The following is a 25,865-nucleotide window of genomic DNA, read 5'->3' as shown; positions in this document are numbered from 1 at the left end:
AGGTCTAGACGTGAGTACACTTTGACTCAAACCCTGAATTGACATGGTGGTGATGTTTGGCTTGTGGGGCACTTAACTGTGCTGTCACCAGCACCCTTACACAGTTCCAACTTTTTTACCCAATCCAATCTAGCCACTGTCACGAATGATGATTATGAAGTGATGAGGACAACACAAACACCCAGTACCCGGGCAGAGAAAATCCTCAAGCCTGCCAGGAACTGAACCCGGCATCCCATGATCCAGAGGCAACAACGCTCTCCACTAGACCACAAGTTCCAGGCAAATTGATATGGTAGTTGCCTTCACCTTCTCACATGTAGCTAGCTTCTTTCTCACCCTCCTCCACAAGTTGTTAAATACGAACTTCCTTGGAGCTTGGCAGTTCACTTGCATGGCCCAAACAGTCAGTAACTTTCTTCCACTATATCAATTAATTTCTCTACATTATGTACCAGAAAGCATAGTTTCCAGTCTTCCACTTCATCATACTTCCTCCTTAAAAGAATACCTTTGTGCAGAGTATGATAGACCTTGACCTTTTGATAAGTACCAGAGCTCAAATAATGCTTGGGCAACCTCAAGTTTTAATCTGCATTCTCCTCATGTCTAATGCTCTGACACACCTTCCTAATCACATTCTAATCTCTCTCTTTTTTGAAGTATAATATTTTTATCTCACCCTTGTCCTGTGTCACCTCCTGGTCATTCCCTCTTACCCTTGGAATCTGAGAAAGTGTCTGTTATGACATTCTCACAACCTCTTACATTATCTCCAGTTCTAAGAAAACTGAATGCCTTGTGAGCTATGAATTACCAATAAGTAATGTTCAATTTTCTGGAACACCCACACCCCAACGAAGTCGGAGCTTCCAGTTCAGACAAACTACAATTCCTCTATGATGCTGCCAATGATCAACAGCCAAACAATTGTCCTATGCTTAATCATTCCTTCTGATGTGGGTCCATTTTGAAACACTTCCACACCCAGTCCATACCCACTTGCATCTAAAGTGATACAAAATTGGATAATACAATCAGGATGGTACAATATTTTTCCACAGAGAAGTTCATCCTTCAGACTTCTAAACACTTGCTCCCATCGCTCAGTTCACATCCATGTGTAATTCTTCTTAAGCAGCTCCATCAGAGATCGATCATTGATTAAGTGCCCACTAACAAATTTGCAATAGAAGCCTAATAATCTCAACAAAGCTTCCAATTGCTTTTGGTTTGTGGGCACTGCCAGTTCCTCTCACTTTAAGCTACTCAGGATCTGGTGCTATCTCCATTTCCTTAACAACATGTCCCAAGTACTTCACTTCTTGAAAAAATTCTGATTTTGCTAATTTTACATCAGTCCCCTCTTTATCTAATGCAGATAGTACGTCAGTCAACAAATCTCAATGCTCCTCCTATCTTTTGCTTGAAATCAAAATATCATCCATGTAATGCTAATACCACTCAACAAGGCCTTACCTATCATCATCCATTACCCGAATGAAAACATATTGTCACGTTCAATCCAAAAGGCACCATCGGAAACTGATAGCATTTTCCTTCATGAAGGAAGGCAGTATACTTTCCTGACTACTCAGCAAGCATTATTTTCCAATAACTGCAGGTAATTTCTACCAATGTTTAGTACTTGGGCCCGTCAAACTTTTGTAACATTTCCTCCATACTGCCTGCCCCATCATTCTGCTGTACTAAAATTTCATTCAAATGTTGGGCATTAATCACTATTCCCCAGTTCCTTCTTTCTTCCCAACTACTATTAAGTGGTTGTCATACACATTTTGGCACCACTCAATGACTCCCACTGCAAAATACTTTTGATTTTTTTAACACAGCCTCTTGTCTTGAAACTAGTATGCAGTAGGGCTTTACAAAAAATAGAGTATGGTCCTTCACCTCTAATTTACATTCAAACCCATTCCCAAGTCCTGTTCTATCAGAACATACCGTTATATTTCTAAACTGAACCTGTGTCGAGTCTTCTGCTGCTTGTCTGTCAGTTCTATCATCACCCACTCCAGGCCATATCCCTTCCTCGTTGTTATACCCTGTGTCCATATGAATACACCTTACAGGTGGTTCCACATGACTTCCCTTCATTTGGACCATAAATGGAACCTCCTGAACACTCCCACCTAAATAACAGCAAAACTCTTACTTTGTAAGGTCAATTTTCCTTTCAATTTCAATTTGTTGAACAGATGAATTTTGAGAATAAATGAAGCAGTCTGTGGCTAGTATGAAGAACTCCTGTATTTTATCAGTCCATTCCAATTTCTTCTCTCATTGTGTATTTTCTCCAGTGAAAGTATCAGTGAGATGGGGGGAGGGGGTCAGTATTGCTGCCATCTGTGGCAGCAGATATCAGTAAAATTTTACAATGCCTAGTGTCATAGGCCATAGTAATTCTGTGGGGAGGGTAACTGCTTAAAGAGTACCATTCATTTGGAGATGGGTTTGAACCCTGCAGCATTTTGTAAGTGTCAGAGTAAGTTCACTTCAGCTTTCCACAATTGTGATTGTTATTTATGACCCTGCTCTTATCCTAGAGGGCAGCCAGAACTAGTTCAAGATGCCTTTTGTGGTTGTGTGGGGCGGCAGAAAATGTTAGGATATCATCAAGGTAAGCACAACAAAAACAAAATTTGAAGAGAACTCCATCAGTGAACTGCTGCCAAGTTTGAGCTGCATTCTTTAATCTGTAGGGCAGGAAGAGGAAATCAGAAAGTCCCAATATGTGGTTACTGTTGTCTTTGAGACATTGTCTGGGCTCATAAGTATTTGAAAGTAAGCTTTTCTGCAATCAGTGACACGGAAAATAGTTGCACCCACTACAGAGTACGTAAAGTCTTGGTTATTTGGGATCTGGAAACTGTTTCACATTGTTTGTGCACTAAGAGCTCCATAATCACTGCAGAGTCTTGCAGATTCATCCTACTTCAATATAAGTTTTATTGTAGAAGTCCATGGGCTGTATGAAGGGCAGACCATCCCTAACTGTGAAAGTTAATCAAGCACCACATTTGCAGTCTGGAAGTGTCACATGCCAGCCACTGTTCTTTATGGTGGATGGCTGTGGACTGGGCGTTGAGAGATTTCAGTGTGCTGTACCATTATTGATGGACATTGTTGAACATTCACTTGTGACTGGTTGGATGACTGTATGGTACACTCATCTGATGCACAGAGATGAGGCAGAATGTGCCTTACTGACCTTTGTTCAGTGTGGTGTGCTCAATGTCATTGACTGTGCAGCTGTGGGTTATAGTGACGGTGGGGCGTCATCTGTCAGAGTGAGCATGGCATAGGTAGTGCTGACATCGACTGTGTGATGTGCAAGTGAAAGGCTCTTGCATTGTTTGCGCCTGTGCACAAGTACAGTGGACACCTCTGTACATGTTGAAGCACTGTATTGTCAGCAAGAAGTGCATCCTATGCTTTTCGAGTCTCCAGATAAAGTTGGTGTTTCATCATTAGGTTCTACATTGTCATAACACACTCCTTTAACTCGTTAGACTAAGTGACATCATGCTGATGCCCAACAGAGCTTGAGGTAGTTTCTGGTGCACAAAGAAATATTTGAGTGAATAATTCTGGAATGAGTCACCTGATGTCGTGCTGCAGTAGCACTGCATTTTTTTTTTTTTTTTTTTTAATATGGTGAAAGTGCTGTAGGAACTCTATCCTTATGACTGGTTCACTCACATCTGTAATGAAGTTCCATGGGAACTGTTGATCTGAAACTAGTTCCAAGGTACAGCTAGTGATTGCACACAGTGATATGCAAGTCATTTGCAGAGCAGAGCTTTAGGGATGTTGCGCTAGATAGTTGCGTTGCATTTGTGCGTCTTGGTACTATACTGATGTCTGACACTTTACCAGTGAGGAAGTATTGACACACATTTTGATCAAATATATAGAGCCTTCCTCCCAGTGCTGAAACTGTTGCCAAGGATGTTTGTTCCAAGCATTGTAGGCATTGGTGGCTTGAAATGTCAGCAAAGATCAATGTTTCTACTGCAACCCCTGTTTAGAGTTTGGGAGGGGGGGGGGGGGGGTGTAGTAGTTTGCCATAGCTGCAGGGAGGCTTGGAGTTACATGTGGTATCACCAAACTGTGCACAATACCAGCAATTTGGTGACCTTTGGGCAGTGACAGCACTTGGTGGAGAACAGTGGTGTGTGAGTGAGTTTGGTGTCCTAGCTGGGGTTGGCGACATCACCATCACTTTCAATGTGTGTCAGAGGGGTTTGGCTCAGATCTAGCACTGTGTGGGATATTGTCTACAGAACTGTTGTGTTGTCTGTGCTGTAGCACAGCAAATATTCTGAGACCTGAGTTTCTCCTGGCGTATACAACTTTCAAATACCTGTTAACGAGATTGCTCGCTAATTTAATCTCAACTGCCTCCCTAATGACACTGTCCCAATAGCTGGACGTGCATGCCAATATCTCGGTGTTATTATATAACATGGGGTGACCAGTATCCAAGCAATGTTCGGCAATAGCAGATCTATTTGGCTGCTGTAATCGTGTGTGTCGTTTCTGCTCAGTACATCTGTCCTCCACGGTCCTGATAGTTTGACCAATATATGCCATGCCGCAGCTACAAGGAATACAATATACACCCGCCTTATGCAGTCCAAGATCATCCTTAACGGAACTCAAAAGTGCTCTAATTTTAGATGGAGGTCGGAAAACACATTTCACATCGTATTTCCATAAAATACGACCGATCTTATTGGACGTGTTTCCTACGTAAGGCAAGAAGGCAGTAGACTTAGGTGTTGACTCAGAATTATCATCAATCACCCAATGTACAGTTGGTCGATAGCGCAATGCACGTTCAATCTGTCTATCACTGTAACCATTTTGACAAAATGTAACTTCAAGATGGGACAGGTCAGCTGGCAAAGTCTCAGCGTCAGAAACGACATGTGCCCTGTGTACCAAGGTACGAAGTACCCCTTCACGCTGAGCCGAATGGTGACAACTATTAGCTTGTAAGTACAAGTCAGTGTGAGTACATTTCCTGTAGACTGCATGTCCCAATGATCCATCATCCTTCCTCCTAACCAACATGTCGAGAAAGGGAAGGCAACCATCCTCTTCCACCTCCATCGTAAAACGAATGTTCGGGTCGATCGAGTTCAGATGTTCTAGAAAGACATTCAAATTCTCCCTACCGTGAGGCCAAACAACAAAGGTATCATCAACGTATCTAAAGAAACAGGCGGGTTTTAAAGGCGCCGACTCCAATGAACGTTCCTCGAAGTCTTCCATAAACAAATTTGCGATCACAGGAGACAATGGACTACCCATCGCAACTTCATCTGTCTGCTCATAATACTGGTCATTAAATAAAAAGTAAGTGGATGTCAACACATCCCTAAAGAGATTAGTTAAATCAGCACCAAACCTGGCTTCAATTAACCGCAACGAATCAGACAGAGGAACACGAGTGAAGAGAGAGACCACATCGAAACTCACTAAAATATCAGAGTCATTCAGCCTCAGTCCATCCAAACGACGCAAAAAATCAGCTGAGTTCCTGATATGATGTTCACACCGTCCTACTTGTGGACTCAACAGAGAAGCAAGATGCTTGGATACACGATATGTCGGGGTGCCGATGTTACTCACTATAGGACGGAAAGGAACCCCTTCCTTATGAACCTTTGGAAGGCCATATAACCTAGGGGGAACCGCACTATAGGTGTTAAGCCTCTTGATTGTGTCCTGCGCCAAACCACTTTTCTTCAGGAGGCTGTTGGCCTTTCTCTCAACACTTTTCGTGGGGTCAGCATCAATTCTGCGATACGTTGAATCAGATAGTAAACGTTGCATCTTTTGTACATAATCATGTTTATTTAAAACAACGGTGGCATTGCCCTTGTCAGCAGGTAAAATAACAATACTGGGATCAACTTTGAGAGAGCGTAAGGCAGCCCTCTCTGTGATAAATCTCACAGAGAAATCTTTTGACGACGCAACCTTATCCGTGCTAAAGAAGGGTTTAAATTTTGCACCCACTCCGAAGAATTTGCAGGTAGTTGATTTTATTAGTTCAATTGAACAGGCAGTTTGCAAACTACCTCCTGATGCTGCAGAGGAAGTTAGGAGGGAGGCATGCCGTGTTTTGACTAGGGCTCGTCCACCCAAGAGTAATGTAACAGCAGCAGAGAGGGCTGCTTTACGCTCTCTCAAAGTTGATCCCAGTATTGTTATTTTACCTGCTGACAAGGGCAATGCCACCGTTGTTTTAAATAAACATGATTATGTACAAAAGATGCAACGTTTACTATCTGATTCAACGTATCGCAGAATCGATGCTGACCCCACGAAAATTTGAGAGAAAGACCAACAGCCTCCTGAAGAAAAGTGGTTTGGCGCAGGACACAATCAAGAGGCTTAACACCTATAGTGCGGTTCCCCCTAGGTTATATGGCCTTCCAAAGGTTCATAAGGAAGGGGTTCCTTTCCGTCCTATAGTGAGTAACATCGGCGCCCCGACATATCGTGTATCCAAGCATCTTGCTTCTCTGTTGAGTCCACAAGTAGGATGGTGTGAACATCATATCAGGAACTCAGCTGATTTTTTACATCGTTTGGATGGACTGAGGCTGAATGACTCTGATATTTTAGTGAGTTTCGATGTGGTCTCTCTCTTCACTCGTGTTCCTCTGTCTGATTCGTTGCGGTTAATTGAAGCCAGGTTTGGTGCTGATTTAACTAATCTCTTTAGGGATGTGTTGACATCCACTTACTTTTTATTTAATGACCAGTATTACGAGCAGACAGATGAAGTTGCGATGGGTAGTCCGTTGTATCCTGTGATCGCAAATTTGTTTATGGAAGACTTCGAGGAACGTGCATTGGAGTCGGCGCCTTTAAAACCCGCCTGTTTCTTTAGATATGTTGACGATACCTTCGTTGTTTGGCCTCACGGTAGGGAGAATCTGAATGTCTTTCTAGAACATCTGAACTCTATCGACCCGAACATTCGTTTTACGATGGAGGTGGAAGAGGATGGTTGCCTTCCCTTTCTCGACGTGTTGGTTAGGAGGAAGGATGATGGATCATTGGGACATGCAGTCTACACAAAACGTACTCACACCGACTTGTACTTACAAGCTAATAGTTGTCACCATTCGGCTCAGCGTGAAGGGGTACTTCGTACCTTGGTACACAGGGCACATGTCGTTTCTGACGCTGAGACTTTGCCAGCTGACCTGTCCCATCTTGAAGTTACATTTTGTCAAAATGGTTACAGTGACAGACAGATTGAACGTGCATTGCGCTATCGACCAACTGTACATTGGGTGATTGATGATAATTCTGAGTCAACACCTAAGTCTACTGCCTTCTTGCCTTACGTAGGAAACACGTCCAATAAGATCGGTCGTATTTTACGGAAATACGATGTGAAATGTGTTTTCCAACCTCCATCTAAAATTAGAGCACTTTTGAGTTCCGTTAAGGATGATCTTGGACTGCATAAGGCGGGTGTATATTGTATTCCTTGTAGCTGCGGCATGGCATATATTGGTCAAACTATCAAGACCGTGGAGGACAGATGTACTGAGCATAAACGGCACACACGATTACAGCAGCCAAATAGATCTGCTATTGCCGAACATTGCTTGGATACTGGTCACCCCATGTTATATAATAACACCGAGATATTGGCATGCACGTCCAGCTATTGGGACAGTGTTATTAGGGAGGCAGTTGAGATTAAATTAGCGAGCAATCTTGTTAACAGGGATGGAGGTTTCTGTTTAAACTCTGTTTGGAATCCGGCTCTCTCCCTTGTCAAAAAACAGAGGAACAGAGTCAATGCTGCCTCACCTGCGAATTCATAGTCTCACTATCGATAGCTCTGACTTTGGTCATCTTTGGTGGCACTAGTGTAGAGAGAGAGAGAGAGAGAGAGAGAGAGAGAGAGAGAGAGAGAGAGAGAGAGAGAGAGGTTATCTTTCCTGCTTCGGTCCGAGAACTGAGGTATTAAATTTGCATGTACGCCGCCTGTCCATTGCAGTTTGCTTTGAAAATGGTGGGGTGTTCTCCCGCCGAAATATCGGCGGTCGCTGAAAGTGTTACCTGGCTGAATTGCCGGTAGTTATTTGAAAGCAAATATTCTGTTCACCAGCCAAAGCTGCTGCTTTAGCATCATCTCATGAGCAATCATGGTAAGTTGTAGGCATAGCAGAAGCTTGACAACCCATAAATTCCATAATGCCACATCTGGTGTGTGGGTCAAGGCAAGTAGTGTCCATAGTTGGCACTACAGATGGGGCAACTTGTTCATCACAGATTGCCTGTTTTAGTAGTTGTTTATGGGTATGCGACAATCACTGGAGTTAGGTGGATTTTGATGCTTCTTATTTATTTTGTTCATGTGGCAAGTATTATATCACATACTGTCAGCATGCTCTGCTAAGTGGCAAATTGAAGTCATGAAATGAGAGTGATCATCCAAAATTACTAATGAGGTACAGACAAATTCCATTGTCTCAAACCAAAGTGCCAATTGTTCTGGCAAGAATGAAGGCAGCATGTGCTGAGTCTCCAAACAAAGTGGTTGCACTAGTGCAGTCATGAAAAACATTATAACCAATTAAGTATTGTGGAGTAATCAGGGTGCAGTTGCAGATCTGGTTATCGTGTCCAGGCAGTGTGTGTCCTGTTGTACTCTGCCATACATGGCAGTCATATTCGCTAATAGTGTTCACAAAGCAGCTGAGGCACTTGGTGCAAGAGTCTTTTTATTGTTCATATTCATATTGTCATATCATATACCTTGTCCGACTTGTCCTGCTGAATCATGATACTGATTCTTATACAACGTTCAATAGTGGCCACTGTAGTGATGATCTGGAACACTAATTTCTTGATAAGAAACATCCATAGTTTTATTTAGTTCATATTTGAGCACTGGCTGACTTATCACACTGATGTTGCACATCAGTCATATTAACCCTTGAGAGACAATCTAGAGGAACTGGTGGGGGTGATGTAACTGATGCAAGATGGCTGTACTGTTACTGTGTATTATCATTATATTGAATGAAATGTCACCCCATCTTCTTATGCAGTTGTCGTGGATCACTGATATGGTAGATTTCCCTACTAGGTGCAGGGATCTTAGGAATAACATAGATGACATATTGGTATGATGATATTGCTTTATTCTCATAACACAGCATACAGCCACTCGATATGATGCAAGGTTAAGGCTCTAAACTGAACTGACTTCTCAGGAGTCCACCCAGATGTTCCAGTTTTTTGTGTGTTCTCTGGACAGACATATTACTCGACACTGTCCCCCCACAAGTTTATAGTCACTGCTCACCTTTGTTCAAGTGTATATTGATTCATTCTACATCACTGAAGGTTCTCCTCCTTGATGGGATATACAGAACACAATGAGTGTACGAGACAAAATTTCAAAATTGTGGTAACAAGAGATTTTTTAATTGTTAGTGTGGATGAGTCAGTTCTGCCTGGATTATTCCTATTTTTGGGGCTGATAAATAGATGTTAGTCTTCTGTCCCACATATTACTTGTCTCATTTTTGTATTTTAAATGTTAATGTTCATATTCATATTCATAAATGGAACTGATCTCTCATTAACTTTCTTGAAAAATAAACAGCAAACAGCTGTTGTATAATCCTTTAGTAGCACATGAGAGAATTAAAAATTATAAAAAAATTGCAGAAATGGCAAGAATCTAGGGAGAATAAAAATAATGTGGTATACAATTTGTAACTGGCAAAAACAAATTTGAATATAGGAGTCAACTTACTTAATTGCAGATGATTTACAGGAAAAAGTTGAGTGCACTGGATGTCCCCCACAATAAATTCTTGAAATAGTGATGAAAGTTAAAACTTATAACAGGTGGAATGAAGAAGATGGTCATAAAAGAAGGTGACTAAAGAGAACAGTTAAGTTTTAAAACCAGAAAAAGGGACTTAAAAATGGACAGAGATATTAAATATAAATTCCTTCACATGCTATTCTTCTTTATTTAGGTGTAGCTGAAGATGCAACTAATGTTGTTAAACTGGCAGTACTATTAAAGGATCATACAACATCTGTTTCCAGTTTGTCAAGAATGAATACCTTCAGTTGTAGATGCCCATAATATACAATTTGCTGTTATATTTTTGAACTATTTAATTAGGTAAAATAATTTATGCTGCATATGAAAAATAATGCAGAAACACTTTTACAGTTATGTTAACAATGAAAACCAGTATTACACAAGAAGAGGAAGAGTCTTTATGTCTACTCACCACAAAGTTCACCCGATGCACAGCAGGTGTCCAACTCATGTGTATGATAGCAACCTTTTGGCAATTCCACATCAAACAAGTGCTCTGGACATTCACTGGTAATACAGCTCAGAGCTGCCCTAAATGTGAGACATGATAGTTAAAGATGTTCAAACACATATTTCAAATATCAAGTGAAAATATCTGTAAAGGAAGATACTTAGGTACTTGGATAAATGTTTCATGGAGTTCTTGTAGTGTCGTATTTGTATTCAGCCATAAAGGTTTTACAGCTTCTGTCACTCATAACCAGGTGATTTCTGTAGGCCACTGGGTATTTTATACAACTGGCATCATTAAAGTACCAAATGGTCTATAGAAATCTCCTGAAAATGACATTAGAGAGTCACTAAAAGTTTAAGACTGAATACAAATTTCACACAACAATAACTTTAAAATAATTTATTCAAGATTGTAGCTCTGAGAAGAAAGGGTATTTTACAGGCACTCTAGAAACTGATGATGTGACAATGCATTTATATGATTTCTAGAGATACTATGAGTTTAGAAATGATAGTTGAGAGTAATCTTCTAGACTTAAGCTTTGATAAACAGGACAGCAGTGAGACACTGAAGTTCATCCCAAGACTAGCTGTGCAGCAGACAAACAAGAATTGGGTACTGAAAGCCCTGCTAGTGATGAAACAGCAGAACTCACTGAAGGTTTAGTGACTAATTACACCCCAACAAAGGCAAAGTTCACTTAAGTCAGAATGAATACTGTTGTGAGAGAAGAACAATCAACATATAGCACACCCAGAAGTTTGTCACCAAGAGAAAGGGGGTGGGGTGGGGGGGAGAGAGGGAGAGGGAGAGAGAGGAGAGAGAGAGAGAGAGAGAGAGAGAGAGAGAGAGAGAGAGAGAGAGAGAGAGAGAGAGAGAGAGAGAAACTGTTGACAGTTGAGTGCAGCAGATCATTGATAGCTAGTTAGCTTGCTTCATGTTCCATGGATCATTTTGTTTTGCACTATAAATCATAATGGTGTTGAACAAGTCATTTTACATCCCATTGCAAGTTAATTTGTAATATGGCTACATGCTGACATTTATAAGGTTGGTTTTCTAATATACAGATGTGAGTTAGTAATTCCTACCCATTCCTGTTCCAACAAATACTGCTACTAGAGTTTTATTTGCATGATATTTATTGACATAAATGGTGATTTTCCCACAGAGTCCTCTCCCCTGCAGTGTAGAGCACTGGCAGGAAGAGGTCACTGGAGGTCTCGGCCATTCATGCATTCTTTACAAAGATGTGCATGACAATCCATGCTGCAACTGGCAACAACACTGGACATGAATGTACCATTTCTCATTAGTAAGTGTGATGGTGGCCCCTCTCCCCTTTTAGTGCAGATGATACTGGGTATGGTAGGGGGAAATGTCACTAGATATGGCCATAGCAAGATTGCTGGTCAGTGTGTAAATTCTTCAGTTGCAGTATCAGAAGGATCACTTCTTGTGCTAACAAACAAGATGGTGCATTGTCGTCCCCCCCTCCTGTTTCAGAGGAACAATATTGTCTCCCATCTGTCATTCGCTGAAGCCTGTGAACTATTTGTGCTTACTCAAGCTAAGCTTAACACAGTAAGATTAAGAGGAAAATTAGCATTTTGTTAATGCAACAAGTTTGTTTGTATACAAATGTCCTGAGTTCATTCAGCCACATCTATAGTGGAAAATATTGTTCACTTATCTCCCATTAGGACAACAGCTTTTCATCTTTTAGTGAATGCTTCAGACCAAAATTTTTCACAACCTAGCATTATTCCCATAAACATGTAAATTATCTGTTCTTACTCAAGCTAAGTTTGATGCAGTAAAATTAATGGGAAAGTCAGTTTTTTAAAAGAAAGCTATATCAGATAGCAGTTTTATTTCTCAGTTATTAGTATTATCCACATAACCACATTAATATGTATCAAAGTAATTGTTATCTTTATGTTTTAAGAAGCTAATAGGAATCTTTAGTTACTGAATCTGCATAATCATGACTGTGGAAGGAGTGGCTGTCAAGCTATGTTTTTGAATTTCTATTTAATTGTCTCATGTCATTCTTTTCTTTCTTTCAGAAATGACTGTCCCGCCAATGGAGCAGCCACTACTGACACACAGATGTTTTGCCTCTGGTCATTTCCTTCTGTCCATTGGAGACTTAACTGGAACTGACGAGGAGACAGCCAGCAGGATTATGAAAGGGATGTGTGTGACAATGATCAACACACACAAGAGACAGTTTTTTAATTATTTTAGTTCTCTGATGTAATTAAATGAAAATAAAGTAAACAAATGTAAATTAATATACTTTTATTCTGAAATGATACGTTTTAATTTCTATTTTATGATCCTAATTTTGAGCTTTATGCTCTTTTTTCAACCAATACACTTCTTCCCTTCTCTGGTTCTTGTGAAGCTACATTTGAAGCAGCACCATCTAGAGCTCTACTAATTTTTTTTCCATTTGAAAGTAAGTATTGTTTCTCCGAAAACAAAGCTTACAGTTTTAAGCCAAGATGACTGTAGAAAAAAGGAAGATTACCACAAAAGTGTCATGCCTCCCAGATTACATATAGCTGCTGGAGATGACTGCACAAGCCAAAATTATGTATGAAATGCTTTCAGTTTTTCTAACATTTAAGGTGAGATACAATAACAACAGCCTTCAGTTTGATATTTGCCATAGGTACATTTCTATCCCTGGATTGTAAAAACAGATGATGAGTGCTTATTGTAAATGCTAGTATCTTATTCCTCACATATATCCTCAATATAATCAATAATCACATCATATAAACAGTATGCCCAAGAATTGTTAAAGTGGATGCACAAATAGTGTTCAATAATTCAGGAAGGGCAGTCTGTGTAGAACATTCATTGCTGCAGTAAGGAATTAATCATTTTAAGATGTAAATATAACAGCAAGCTAGCCAGTACTTCTCAGAATTTTCAGTCAAATTGATCTCCATGATACCCATGTTGTCAAAGTTCATTGGCAAGACTGGAAAGACCAACTATTTCACAAAGCAGACAGCATTTCACAGTTGCTTCTGTATTATGTGCCTACTTACATTTTGCCACCTACCATACAGCTACATTTGATGGACTACTGTTGTGTGTACATCTGAATCAAACAGACTGGTGTGCTGTTGACAATTTTATCAAATCTTTTATTTCATTGCACAAAATTTGGAACTAACATTCCATGTATAGGGTGGTACCAATATATAGCCTCTGCTACCTTTTCTGGGCATAATATTTATGTCTTTCCTCTTGTCAACACAAGTGAAGTTGTTTGTGAATGGAAACTGATGCATATATTTTCCCATACTTTATTCAGAAATCTAGAAATTACTTACTGATCAAGTAACAAATACCTGATCCTTTAATTTCAATATTAATCATTATATTGTTATGTATATAAGTACCCTAACAATTTAGTTAAATGTTTTCCACTAATTTTCCTTGAACGAGACTGCAGTAGTTTTTGTGTTTTCTACTAAACTACCTCATTTACAGTACCTACCAGTCTCTAGGTATCCTCAAGCAAATATATTTGTGACCTAGAACACTTATGACTCATGTGACACGCTATTTCCTACAGGCAGCAACTAAGTAAATACAAAATAATGTAGATGTAAATACCCAGGGTGCTATTCACTTGTTACCAACTTAACTGTCAGATATGCTGTTCCAGGAATAACTAACCAGGGAATAAAATGACATCATAAAAAGTGCACCCCAAGTTAAACTGTGGTTAGTCTATTCCTCGGTTATTTATCCCTGGATTTATCCCTAAACTGTACAACTGGCCCTAGGGCTGGCAACTCTGTAGCGGCCAGTGGCTGTACTGGAGAGAGGGAATCTGCCTGTTGGTTTAGTCACTCCCCATATAAAATCTCTGCTACTGAAGCTTAAAGGTCTTCTGTCAAAGCACAGTTAACACCAAATTGGACCCTGGGTATGGACTCATGTTTGACTCCTCTCTGTTTACACATCACACACACACACTGTGTAGGGAACACAGGGGCCACACGTAGTAGCTGCATGCATACTATTAGTAAAGTTTACCACACTGACCTGTATTTTTTGTGAGTGATGAGGTGTGGTCTGTACCAACTGTCAACATGTGCAGTCCATTGACATCTCAGCCAGGTGCTGTCTTGTTTGTGGTAGGAATTTGCATACAGTGGTGGTGTTCCCTCTTTGATTGCCTTAGGTAAGATTGTGTAACATCTAGTTCCCAACCTAATGATGTGCCAGTTTCCACTTATAATTCTAGTTGTTTAGCTCAAACCGCTTCTTCATTTTTTGTTCACAGCTTTTCATCACTGCTCGTAGTTCAGACTACAAAGCCCAATAGTCATTAATAGTTGTAAGCAGATGTCATGTGTAAAGATTGAAGGGGCCTGTACTGGTGAAGTCCCCCTGGTGGACTGCCAGTGATTCTGAGTACTGAGTCTCCAATGCTGGTTTAGCTAAGGATCCCATGTTCAGTCAGAGGAGAGGTGAAACAGACACAGAAAATCTGTGCCCAAGATCAGTTTGTGAACATCCGCAACCACAAACTGCCATGTAAATTTCTCATATGAACTGAGGTTGACAGTGCACCTGACATCATAAATAGCATGACAGAAGTGTCATTTGCAACATGTGTGTGGATGGCAGATGTAGTATGTTCCATTTGTGGCAGTTCCCTAGGAATCACACTCACTTCAGAGCCAGTTTCTATAAAGGTGTCTTGATTTCATGTAGTGCCTAACACACAGACTACCATCATCATTTGTGGATGGGGCAGAACTAGTTTCAACCACTTGAGCTGTAGTCAGCTTTTTCATGTGTTGTGATCCAGTGTGCCTATTGTGGACTGTGTCTTGTGTTTGGGTGGTTGTACAATGAACAGCTGCACACCCAGTTGCTGAAATATGAGTGACATCAATAGAGCCACAGCCCTGGCCCCTCACTGCCATGAGACATCTTATCAGCACAGGTGTGGCAGCTGTGGCCATGCATATGTCACCACTCCTGGGCCAATCACTTATGCTATCACTCTTGAGTACACTTAATTGCTCATGTCTCTGACTTCTCATGGCTGTGGCTGATGTGTCATGCCAGGAATTTGCAAGTGGCTGTTATTGTTGTACATCATGAGTATAGTCATTGCTGTGGGATTACAAGAAGTCTATCAGCTAGAAATAATTTGTTTTTCTCACCTTTCATTTGTGTAAGATTAAGGCTGACTGTATCTGAAGGGGTAATTTAATTAACCAGGGCATCCAGAGCATGGTGTCTGGCACGACAGCTGAGTTGATCAATTCATGGAGGTTATGTCCTGCTTCCCAATCTTTCCTCACAATTTACTTCTTGTAGCTGTTTTTCTGGCATCTTGGCAAGTGAGCGGAGCAACACAGCGTTTCCTGTGTTGAATTTGATTTCAGCCAATGGTGCTTCTGTGATGTCATTAATAACGTGGGCCTAACCCCCTAATGTGGCTTAAGAAGGCCAGTAACTTAGTGGCATCATCAATGATTCCATATACCGGTATGTGTAATAAAAATTTGATGATTGTGAATCATGTTGCTGAGTGTTCTGGTTTGGAGATTGATAGTTTAGGTTAAGAACCTGATTGTATATGTGCCCCCAGAAGTCCTGTTGGGGATGGGCTAGAACATTTGGTACAAGATCAACCACAGACGAGATTCCAAGGACTGTGAGGGTGGCCCACTCGGTTGGGCACTGAATATGATTATAAATGTAGATGGAAAGTAACACAAGGTGCTGTGATGCAGATGTGAATTAGCTGCCTGAATACTGTCTTGTTCAGCGAGGCAAGACTTGCTTCATTACCGCAAGCACTAAGGAGGCTGAAATACATTGAACACTGTTGGTGGACACATTCACCATTGCTACTATTGATGGTAAGATCTGGTAGCATGTTACTTCCATCTTTCACACCAATCATAGTCTTATCAAAGTGGAAGAGGAGACTGTGTGCGTGATTCTTAAGTCACAATTCCATACAAATTGTTGAAAAGACAGCGATCATGAACTGACATCATTGTTGAAGCAAACACTAATCGCAAAATACATTTATCACATCAAAATAAATGCTGCCGTTCATACTGGGGTCACCACTGTAGGAATTTCAGTGCAGGAGGCTTGCTGCTTAGTTTTTAATCAATAAGAAAAGCCAAGCGACTACTCATCGTATGAGCTGGATCATTGACAGGATGGATGAATGAATGTGGAACTGGGCTGAGGGATGTAAGGCTTTCCCTACAGTGAGACTAGTGACAACAGAGAAGCAAAATATTGTTGTGTAGTTTGTGTGTGGACAAACTATGTTCATGGAGAAGATATGAACAGCACTGGACTGTTCTTTTGTTTGTTTGCTTTTTTTAATTATTAGAATTTGCAACTATGGTGGTGATAAATGATTTTTTGTTAAAGTCAGAAACATTTTTTTCCCTATAGTTATGATTGTTCACCAGCTTTGGGAAGGTAGTAGGAAATTCCAAAATACAATGTGTCTTATTTAGCTTTGCTGAAACTTAAGGGTGTTCTTTGCAGGGAAAAGCCTTTACAGGAGCCAAACAAACACTTAGCAAGGTATTGCCTGAAAATAAATTTGTATTGTACTGCAGGGTTTTCTTCTTCAAACATTTTTTGAAAGCCTGAAACAAGCTTAAACAAACCTATATTTAGAAGTCACTTTGATTTCCTTTTCCTATTCTTCTTTAAAGCCACAGTGAAAGTGCTGACTGTAATGCCTAGTGAGACATCTTTTTAATTAAATTGGCAAATAAACAGATGATAAATCAAAATAACCAACATGACACTATGATTAGATTTCAGTGAGTGGAATTTGTTATTAGAGGAACAATGATGATGATGAATGATGATGGATGAATGATGATGGATGAATGATGATGGATGAATGGATGAATGGATGAATGGATGAATGGATGAATGGATGAATGGATGAATGGATGAATGGATGAATGGATGAATGGATGAATGGATGAATGGATGAATGGATGAATGGATGAATGGATGAATGGATGAATGGATGAATGGATGAATGGATGAATGGATGAATGGATGAATGGATGAATGGATGAATGGATGAATGGATGAATGGATGAATGGATGAATGGATGAATGGATGAATGGATGAATGGATGAATGGATGAATGGATGAATGGATGAATGGATGAATGGATGAATGGATGAATGGATGAATGGATGAATGGATGAATGGATGAATGGATGAATGGATGAATGGATGAATGGATGAATGGATGAATGGATGAATAGATGAATAGATGAATGGATGAATGGATGAATGGATGAATGGATGAATGGATGAATAGATGAATGGATGAATGGATGAATGGATGAATGGATGAATGGATGAATGGATGAATGGATGAATGGATGAATGGATGAATGGATGAATGGATGAATGGATGAATGGATGAATGGATGAATGGATGAATGGATGAATGGATGAATGATGAATGGATGAATGATGAATGGATGAATGGATGAATGGATGAATGGATGAATGGATGAATGGATGAATGATGAATGGATGAATGATGAATGGATGAATGATGAATGGATGAATGATGAATGGATGAATGATGAATGGATGAATGATGAATGGATGAATGATGAATGGATGAATGATGAATGGATGAATGATGAATGGATGAATGGATGAATGATGATGATGATGATGGGCTTGCTGTTCCCAAGATTAAGTATTTCTAAAAAATAGTTCATCAATGTACATAGGAATCACAGAATCAAAACCAACTATGCAACTGATAAACTATCCTGGTGATTTAAATACATATGACTATGTTACTGACTATGAATTTCTGTTACTGAATGACTATTGATCAATATGATGGATGCTGAACATAGACCGATTTTGGTGGTGACTGAACTCATACTGCCTGAACTGTGATACAACTTACTGCTGACTTCAGAACATTTTTCAATGAATGCTAAATGATGACAGTACTTTACAGTAGTTTGTTGCTAACTGAATATTTGTTACTAAAATGATTAGTAATGACAAGAAGTGATTGCATGAGTAAGCCTGTCTCTCAAATGAAGGTTAAATCAAACAAGGGAAAATTCAGGATGGAATAATGACAATATTATGAAAAGGATAGTTGCTACTCACCATATAGTGGAGATGCTGAGTTGCAGATGAAGGTTAAATGTAGACTGACTAAACTGTGGTTAATATTGTGTTTATATTGCTTATTTAGACTCACATTAAAAGGTCTTTATAAAATATTTTTAAGTAATAATAGGAAAGACAAAGTGAAGTTTTGATTAATTATTGGCTGCATATTCTTCACATGGCATTTTCTAATAAATGCCTGCCAAGAATATTCCAGGAACTAAAATCTTATTATACCTGAAATGTTTCACCAATTAAACTATTTTAGTGAAAGTATACATTTTGGATTCAGAAAAATAAGAACTATCACATGGTGATGCTTGATTTTTCAAAGCTTTATATTCCAAAATGTGAATAATTTATCTTTTTACAATAACTACAATTTTGAATTTTAATTTCCTCAGCTGCAAAACTGGGAAACAATAGAAAGTGTTCTTTACATAATAGGAAAATAGGCTCTTCAAATGGGAACTCTAAAACAAACCCTTATAACTAGGGCTGAACTTTGTTTTCTCCATATTTTGATTCCTAAATTCTGAAGATTCTCTTCACTGCAATGTTTCTATATGAAATATTTATGTTATTGTCATCAACCAAGTCCAAGTCGCTTTCTGAACAATGTTGTTTTTGTTGTTGTGGTCTTCAGTCCTGATACTGGTTTGATGCAGCTCTCCATGCTACTCTATCCTGTGCAAGCTTCTTCATCTCCCAGTACCTACTGCAACCTACATCCTTCTGAATATGCTTGGTGTATTCATCTCTTGGTCTCCCTCTACGATTTTTACCCTCCACACTGCCCTCCAATACTAAATTGGTGATCCCTTGATGCCTCAGAACATGTCCTACCAACCAATCCCTTCTTCTAGTCAAGTTGTGCCACAAGCTCCTCTTCTCCCCAATTCTATTCAACACCTCCTCATTAGTTATGTGATCTACCCATCTAATCTTCAGCATTCTTCTGTAGCACCACATTTCAAAAGCTTCTATTCTCTTCTTGTCCAAACCATTTATTGTCCATGTTTCACTTCCATACATGGCTACACTCCATACAAATACTTTCAGAAATGACTTCCTGACACTTAAATCTATACTCGATGTTAACAAATTTCTCTTCTTCAGAAATGCTTTCCTTGCCATTGCCAGTCTACATTTTATATCCTCTCTACTTCTACTAAGTGTCTCATTTCCTAATCCAGGGGCAGGCAGGAATCCTGCACATGTGCGGTGCACTTGCACGCGTGCAGTTAACAGGTGTTCCGCGTGCACACAGGGGCAAGCTGGCCACCCGCTTATCTCCCATCCCCACCATACCTTCTGTCTGCTCCTTCCTCTGTAATGCGTTTTGTTTCCTAGCTTGCTTTATTGAGTGTATGAATAAGGTTAGTAGGAGTGCTTGAAAGAAATCATGGTTTGAAAGAGTACCTATTACCTACGATACGTTTTATTTAATTATCACAGGTGGAGTTTACAATTCGTTTAATATCTGGAACAAAATTTCTACATACAGACAAACACAAACAGTTACATAAATTTTCAACATTGATGCCTGGTCTTAACCGAGACTTATTAAGTCAGCAAATGGTTTTCCAGCTCTCGCTATATTAAGCGCAGTCTTACAACTTGCACATACCGCTGGGCTATTATTGTTGTCATCCTGAAAACTTGAAAACAGTGCTCCATAAAATGTTAAATCAGTTAGATGAGAGACATGACGAGACAAAGTCGCAGATCTCACGTGACAACAGCAACTACGACAAATTCAAATGGCTCTGAGCACTATGGGACTTAACTGCCGTGGTCATCAGTCCCCTAGAACTTAGAACTACTTAAACCTAACTAACCTAAGGACATCACACACATCCATGCCCGAGGCAGGATTCGAACCTGCGACCATAGCAGTCGCGTGGTTCCAGACTGTAGTGCCTAGAACCGCTCGGCCACTCCGACCGGCCAACTACGACAGATTCATCTGGTATCATCAGATCGCTCTTCTTTAGCTCAGTCAATTCCCCATCTGCTCAGAATCCAACAATAAATTGTACTCGTCCTTGTGAAATTTATTATAATGGCCTTCAATACTAAACTTCCGTTGACCAGCGAGAATACTGCCACATATTAAACATTTCCAATTTTCACGTTTTTACACAAAGAAAAAATGATTCTCTCATTACTTTTTAAAAGATAGCATATCTCCTGTAGTAGCCACCAGAAAGATCGCGGGAGGCGCACATTGGCACGGCGCGTCACGGACGGTAGTTGCCGCCAGTAGAGTCCCGTCCACCAGAGGGCACGCAAGAATTTGGACGCGACCTCTGCCGGCGTAACAACAAGAACAACAACAACAACTCCGGCAGGACAGGCCGTGCGCAGGCAGTCAACATCGGGCATGCCTAGGACACAGTCCCGGTCTACGCTAAGTGAAGTGCGACGTAACGTGAACAGTGTTACTACACAATTGGCGACGAGTAGGGTCGTTCTTTCGCGTGTTGCGTCGTTGTTCCGATTTCGCAGTTTCTCCACGGCATGGAGGATTTGGTGCGGGTTTTGGTTGCGCAGCAGACGGAGCTCATGGCCACCATGAAACAAGTGCTTCCGGCGTTGCTCTCCACGCCGTCTGCTCCGGCGCAGTTCCCTCCTCCCTTTCCCCCGTATGACGAGACAGCGGAGGATTGGGACGCATATGAACATCGCCTTCGGCAGCATTTCCAGGCGTTTCATGTTGCCGATGCGGAGGTATGTCGTGCTCTCTTCTTGTCTTGGATATCTCCCTCGCTGTATCAAGTTTTGCGGCAGCTAGCGCCGTTGCAGGAACCCTCGTCCTTGTCGTTTGACGCATTGTGTTCATTGCTGTCTTCATATTATCGCCGCCGCACGCATGTTGTGGCGGCTAGGGTCGAGTTCTATCAATGCAAGAAACAGCCCCGTCAGTCTTACCGGGCGTGGGCCGCTACCCTGCACAGTCTTAGTCGCAAGTGTCATTTTGTCACGGAGCAGTCGTGGGAGTCGTATGCCCATGTTATGGTCCGCGACGTCATTGTTCGTTCGGCCCCTGATCGGGAGGTCCGGCAATGGGCCCTGCAGTTAGAAGACCCTTCCCTCGAGGAAGTCCTGTCCATTGCTCAATCGTATGAAGTCTCTCACGCAGCAGGTCAACAGCTGGAGGCGTGGTGCGACGTCGCGGAGGTTCAGGGCGGCGCGGCCGCGTCCACTGTGTCCGGGGTGGACGACGTGCGAGCGGTACAATCCGGCCGTTACGGCCGATCCCGCGCGGCGCGTAAACAGACTTCCGGCCGCCGGCCCCTGTTGCCGTCCTGTGCGTCGTGCTATATACATCACGATCGGTCAAAGTGCCCCCAGCGTTGGGCCGTTTGTCGCAAATGTCATAAAAACGGTCACATTGCTAAAGTTTGCCGCTCAGCCTCAAAGGAATCGAAGGAAGCAAGTACAGAGGACATGGACGTTGACATTCAGGAAGTTTCATCGGGCCAGGCTCCCGACGCATCGGCACGCAAACTCTTTATCGAGGTGTCGGTTCGGTCGCGCCGGTTACAAATGCAGGTAGATACGGGCGCGGCAGTTTCGTTGTTGAATGCACAAACGTTTTCCGACCTTGGATCGCCCCCGTTGGCGCCAGTTTACCGGCGTCTATGCGGTTATGGTAAACAGTTCATTCCCCTCCTGGGTCAATTCACTACCGACGTGACTTACAAATCAGTCACTCGGCCTATTACTTTTATTGTTGTCAGTGATGCGAGCTCCGCTAACCTTTTTGGCCTGGATGCCTTTCAAGCTTTCGGTTTTTCTATCGCTGACACCATACAGTTGGTCTCCGAAGGCGTTCCCTATCACTCATTGGAATCTTTGATCTCCGACTTTCCAGATATTTTTGAGGAGGGCCTGGGGCGTGTTTCAGATTTTGAAGCTCACTTAACGTTGAAGGATTCTGCTCGCCCGCGTTTTCTACGCGCGAGGCGGATCCCCTTGGCTCTCCGCCCTCAGGTAAAGGAAGAGCTCGACCGGCTGACAGCCCTAGGGGTCGTTCTTCCCATTTCTTCCAGTGAGTGGGCTTCGCCCCTCGTTATTGTCAAGAAGCCCTCGGGAAAATTACGCCTTTGTGGCGATTTTAAGGCCACCATTAATTCCCAATTGGTGGTGGACACCTATCCTTTGCCTCGTGCTGATGAATTGTTCTCCGCCGTGGCGGGAGGCCACTATTTTTCGAAAATCGATCTGTCAGAGGCTTATCATCAGATACCACTTGATGAGGACTCCAAACGGCTGGCAGTCGTCAACACCCCGTTTGGCCTTTACCAATACCAGCGGTTGGCTTTTGGGATATCCAGTGCCCCGGCGATATTCCAGCGTTATCTTGAGCATGTCACGTCGACAATCCCTCATTGTATTAATTACCTGGATGACATCATTGTCACGGGCCGCAGCACGACGGACCACTTGCACAACCTTCGCACCCTCTTTCTCAAATTCAGGTCTGTGGGCTTGCGTTGCAACCTGCATAAGTCAACCTTCTTCCAACCGTCCATTGAGTATGTGGGTTACACCATATCTCGGCACGGCATCCAGCCACTAGGAAGTTTGGTCCAAGGTATCGTCAACCTTCCTCGGCCCACTTCGCTGAAGGAGTTACAAGCTTTTTTAGGCAAGATAGCCTATTACCACCGGTTCATTCCCAGGGCTTCCACTATAGCCCACCCCCTGTACTGCCTTCTGCACAAGGGTGTTCCTTTTGATTGGTCGCCTGCATGCGAGCGAGCGTTCACCTCGTTGAAGGGCCTCCTCACGTCAGCCCCTTGTTTGGCTACTTTTGATCCCCATAAGGCGTTGGTCCTGGCTACGGATGCTTTGCAATATGGGGTGGGGGCGGTCCTGGCCCATTGCAACGCAGATGGTTCCGAGCAACCACTGGCGTTTGCGTCGAAAACGCTTAGTCCCGCGCAGGCCCATTACTCCCAGGTGGAAAAAGAGGCTTTGGCCATTGTCTACGCTGTTACCAAGTTTCACCCTTTCTTGTATGGCACGAAGTTTCAGTTAATCACTGACCATAAGCCGTTAATATCGTTATTTGGCCCCGCCTCTCAGATTCCGGATAGGGCGGCCCACAGACTACAGCGCTGGGCCTTGTTCCTCTCTAAGTACCATTATGACATTCGTTTTCGCCCTACAGGCCAGCATGACAACGCCAACGCTCTTTCCCGTCTTCCGGTGGGCCCGGACCCTACATTTCATCGAGAGGAGATTATGTGTTTTCATTTGGATGTGGCGTCCCGCCAAGCGGTTGATGGCTTCCCGATCACTAGTTCTCGAGTCGCCAGGGAAACGGCGGCTGACCCGGTTCTCCGGCAAGTAGTTCGCCTCATTCAGCAGGGGTGGTCGTCCCGCCCTCCGGGCCGGGCCTCGGACCCTCTTTGTAATTATTTTCTTCTACGAGACCGTCTCTTGGTCTTGGAAGGAGTTCTCCTTCTGGCTACCGATGATACAGCTCCTTGCGTGGTTGTTCCTGCAAGTTTACGAAGGGATGTCCTCAAGTTATTACATGCGGGGCACTGGGGTGTTTCCCGTACTAAAACCTTGGCTCACAGACATGTGTACTGGCCCGGTATTGACAGAGAAATTGAGCACTTGGTGGCCGCCTGTTCCCAGTGTGCGAGCCAACAAGCATCTCCCAGGGCAGCGTTCTCTTCATGGCCGCCGGCAACCCAGGCGTGGGAACGTGTTCAAATCGATTTTGCGGGCCCGTTTCTCAATGGCTTTTGGCTCATTGTCATTGATGCTTATTCCCGATTCCCATATGTGGTTCGCTGCTCCTCAACCACTTCAGAAGTTGCAATCCAGGCACTAGCAAAAATCTTTTCTGTGGGAGGTCTGCCAATCACCCTGGTCTCGGACAATGGACCGCAGTTTCTTTCGCAGACCTTCCAGGATTTTTGTAGGCGCTTCGGTATTCGGCACGTTTGCTCTCCCCCCTTCCATCCACAATCGAATGGGGAAGCTGAGCGCATGGTGTGCACCTTTAAGACGCAGATGAAAAAGTATGTGCACGAATTTCCTGCAGAGGAAGCATTGACGTTTTTCTTGACGGCATACCGGACCACACCAATGGGAGACCGCAGCCCCGCAGAGCTCCTCCATGGGTGTCAACCTAGGACTCTGCTGCACCTCCTCCAGCCTGGTCCTCGCCAGTCTTCACAAAACGGAGTACCTGGCTTTCCACTGGGTATGTCAGTCTGGGCCCGTGGGTTTGGTCGCAATCCACATTGGATACCGGCGGTGGTCCTGCACCGCCATGGCTGCCGGCTCTATACCTTACAGGCGGGGGACCGGGTGGTACGTCGTCACCAAAATCAGCTCCGTCCACGTTCGGGCACCCACCCTTCGACCTCTCGGACACCGGCTTCCCCATTGCCGGCACCTGTATTGGTTTCACAGGGGACGTTACCTCCTCTCCCCGCTGTGACTCTGCCACACTGCGATGGTTCTCAGCCTTGGCAGCCTCCAGTGGCTCCAGCACCGGCATCGCCATCATTTGAGATGCCCCAGCGAGAGCCGGCCCCCCTAGCCGGCCCGGTTTCGCAGGGGGCTAGTTCCCCTGTGGTCGTCCCTTCCCCTTCGTCCCCGCCACTGGGTCTTGCCCCTCCTGCGGTGGAACAGGATCCAGATTTCGACAGCTTGTCGCCCGTGCTGTCCCGGGCTCCGGTTGTGGGACGACGGGGGCCTCTTCGTGTGGGTCACTTCCAGCCGTATTCAAAGGTTCCAGCTCGAGGGTTGGCAGATCCCCTCGACTCCGGCCATCCAATGGATGTGGAGGTCATCGCTCCTGCCCGACGCTCCACCTTCCGACGCAGTGGATCACAGTGGCTTCACCCCCCGAAGGAGGAGGAGTGTAGTAGCCACCAGAAAGATCGCGGGAGGCGCACATTGGCACGGCGCGTCACGGACGGTAGTTGCCGCCAGTAGAGTCCCGTCCACCAGAGGGCACGCAAGAATTCAGACGCGACCTCTGCCGGCGTAACAACAAGAACAACAACAACAACTCCGGCAGGACAGGCCGTGCGCAGTCAGTCAACATCGGGCATGCCTAGGACACAGTCCCGGTCTACGCTAAGTGAAGTGCGACGTAACATGAACAGTGTTACTACATCTCCACTTCTCCGTTTCTTGAAATACAACGTTCACTACATAGTGCTCGCTTTGCATCAACGTCCGCAGCTTAGCCTGGCACTACACTGCTGCAACCTGCCGGCTGTCGCCACAGCCCCGGTCGACGCCTGCATGCGAGCAGCACACGTGCA

At 43.1% G+C, this 25,865-nt stretch overlaps 1 protein-coding gene across 1 annotated transcript in view; it reads right to left on the bottom strand.

Annotated features, from left to right (window-relative positions):
• The window catches only part of LOC126146446 (von Willebrand factor C and EGF domain-containing protein-like), a 178,417-nt gene that overhangs the window by 67,757 nt on the left and 84,795 nt on the right, over window positions 1–25,865 (bottom strand). The window contains exon 4 of the mRNA XM_049915621.1: window positions 10,323–10,441. Within this exon, the coding sequence (XP_049771578.1) occupies window positions 10,323–10,441 (119 nt within the window). The remainder of the gene's footprint in view (window positions 1–10,322; window positions 10,442–25,865) is intronic.

The sequence above is a fragment of the Schistocerca cancellata genome, chromosome 2, assembly GCF_023864275.1.
Source record: "Schistocerca cancellata isolate TAMUIC-IGC-003103 chromosome 2, iqSchCanc2.1, whole genome shotgun sequence".
Taxonomy (NCBI): domain Eukaryota; kingdom Metazoa; phylum Arthropoda; class Insecta; order Orthoptera; family Acrididae; genus Schistocerca; species Schistocerca cancellata.
Note: the sequence above shows the minus strand (reverse complement) of the source record. Positions and strands in the feature narration are given on the sequence as shown.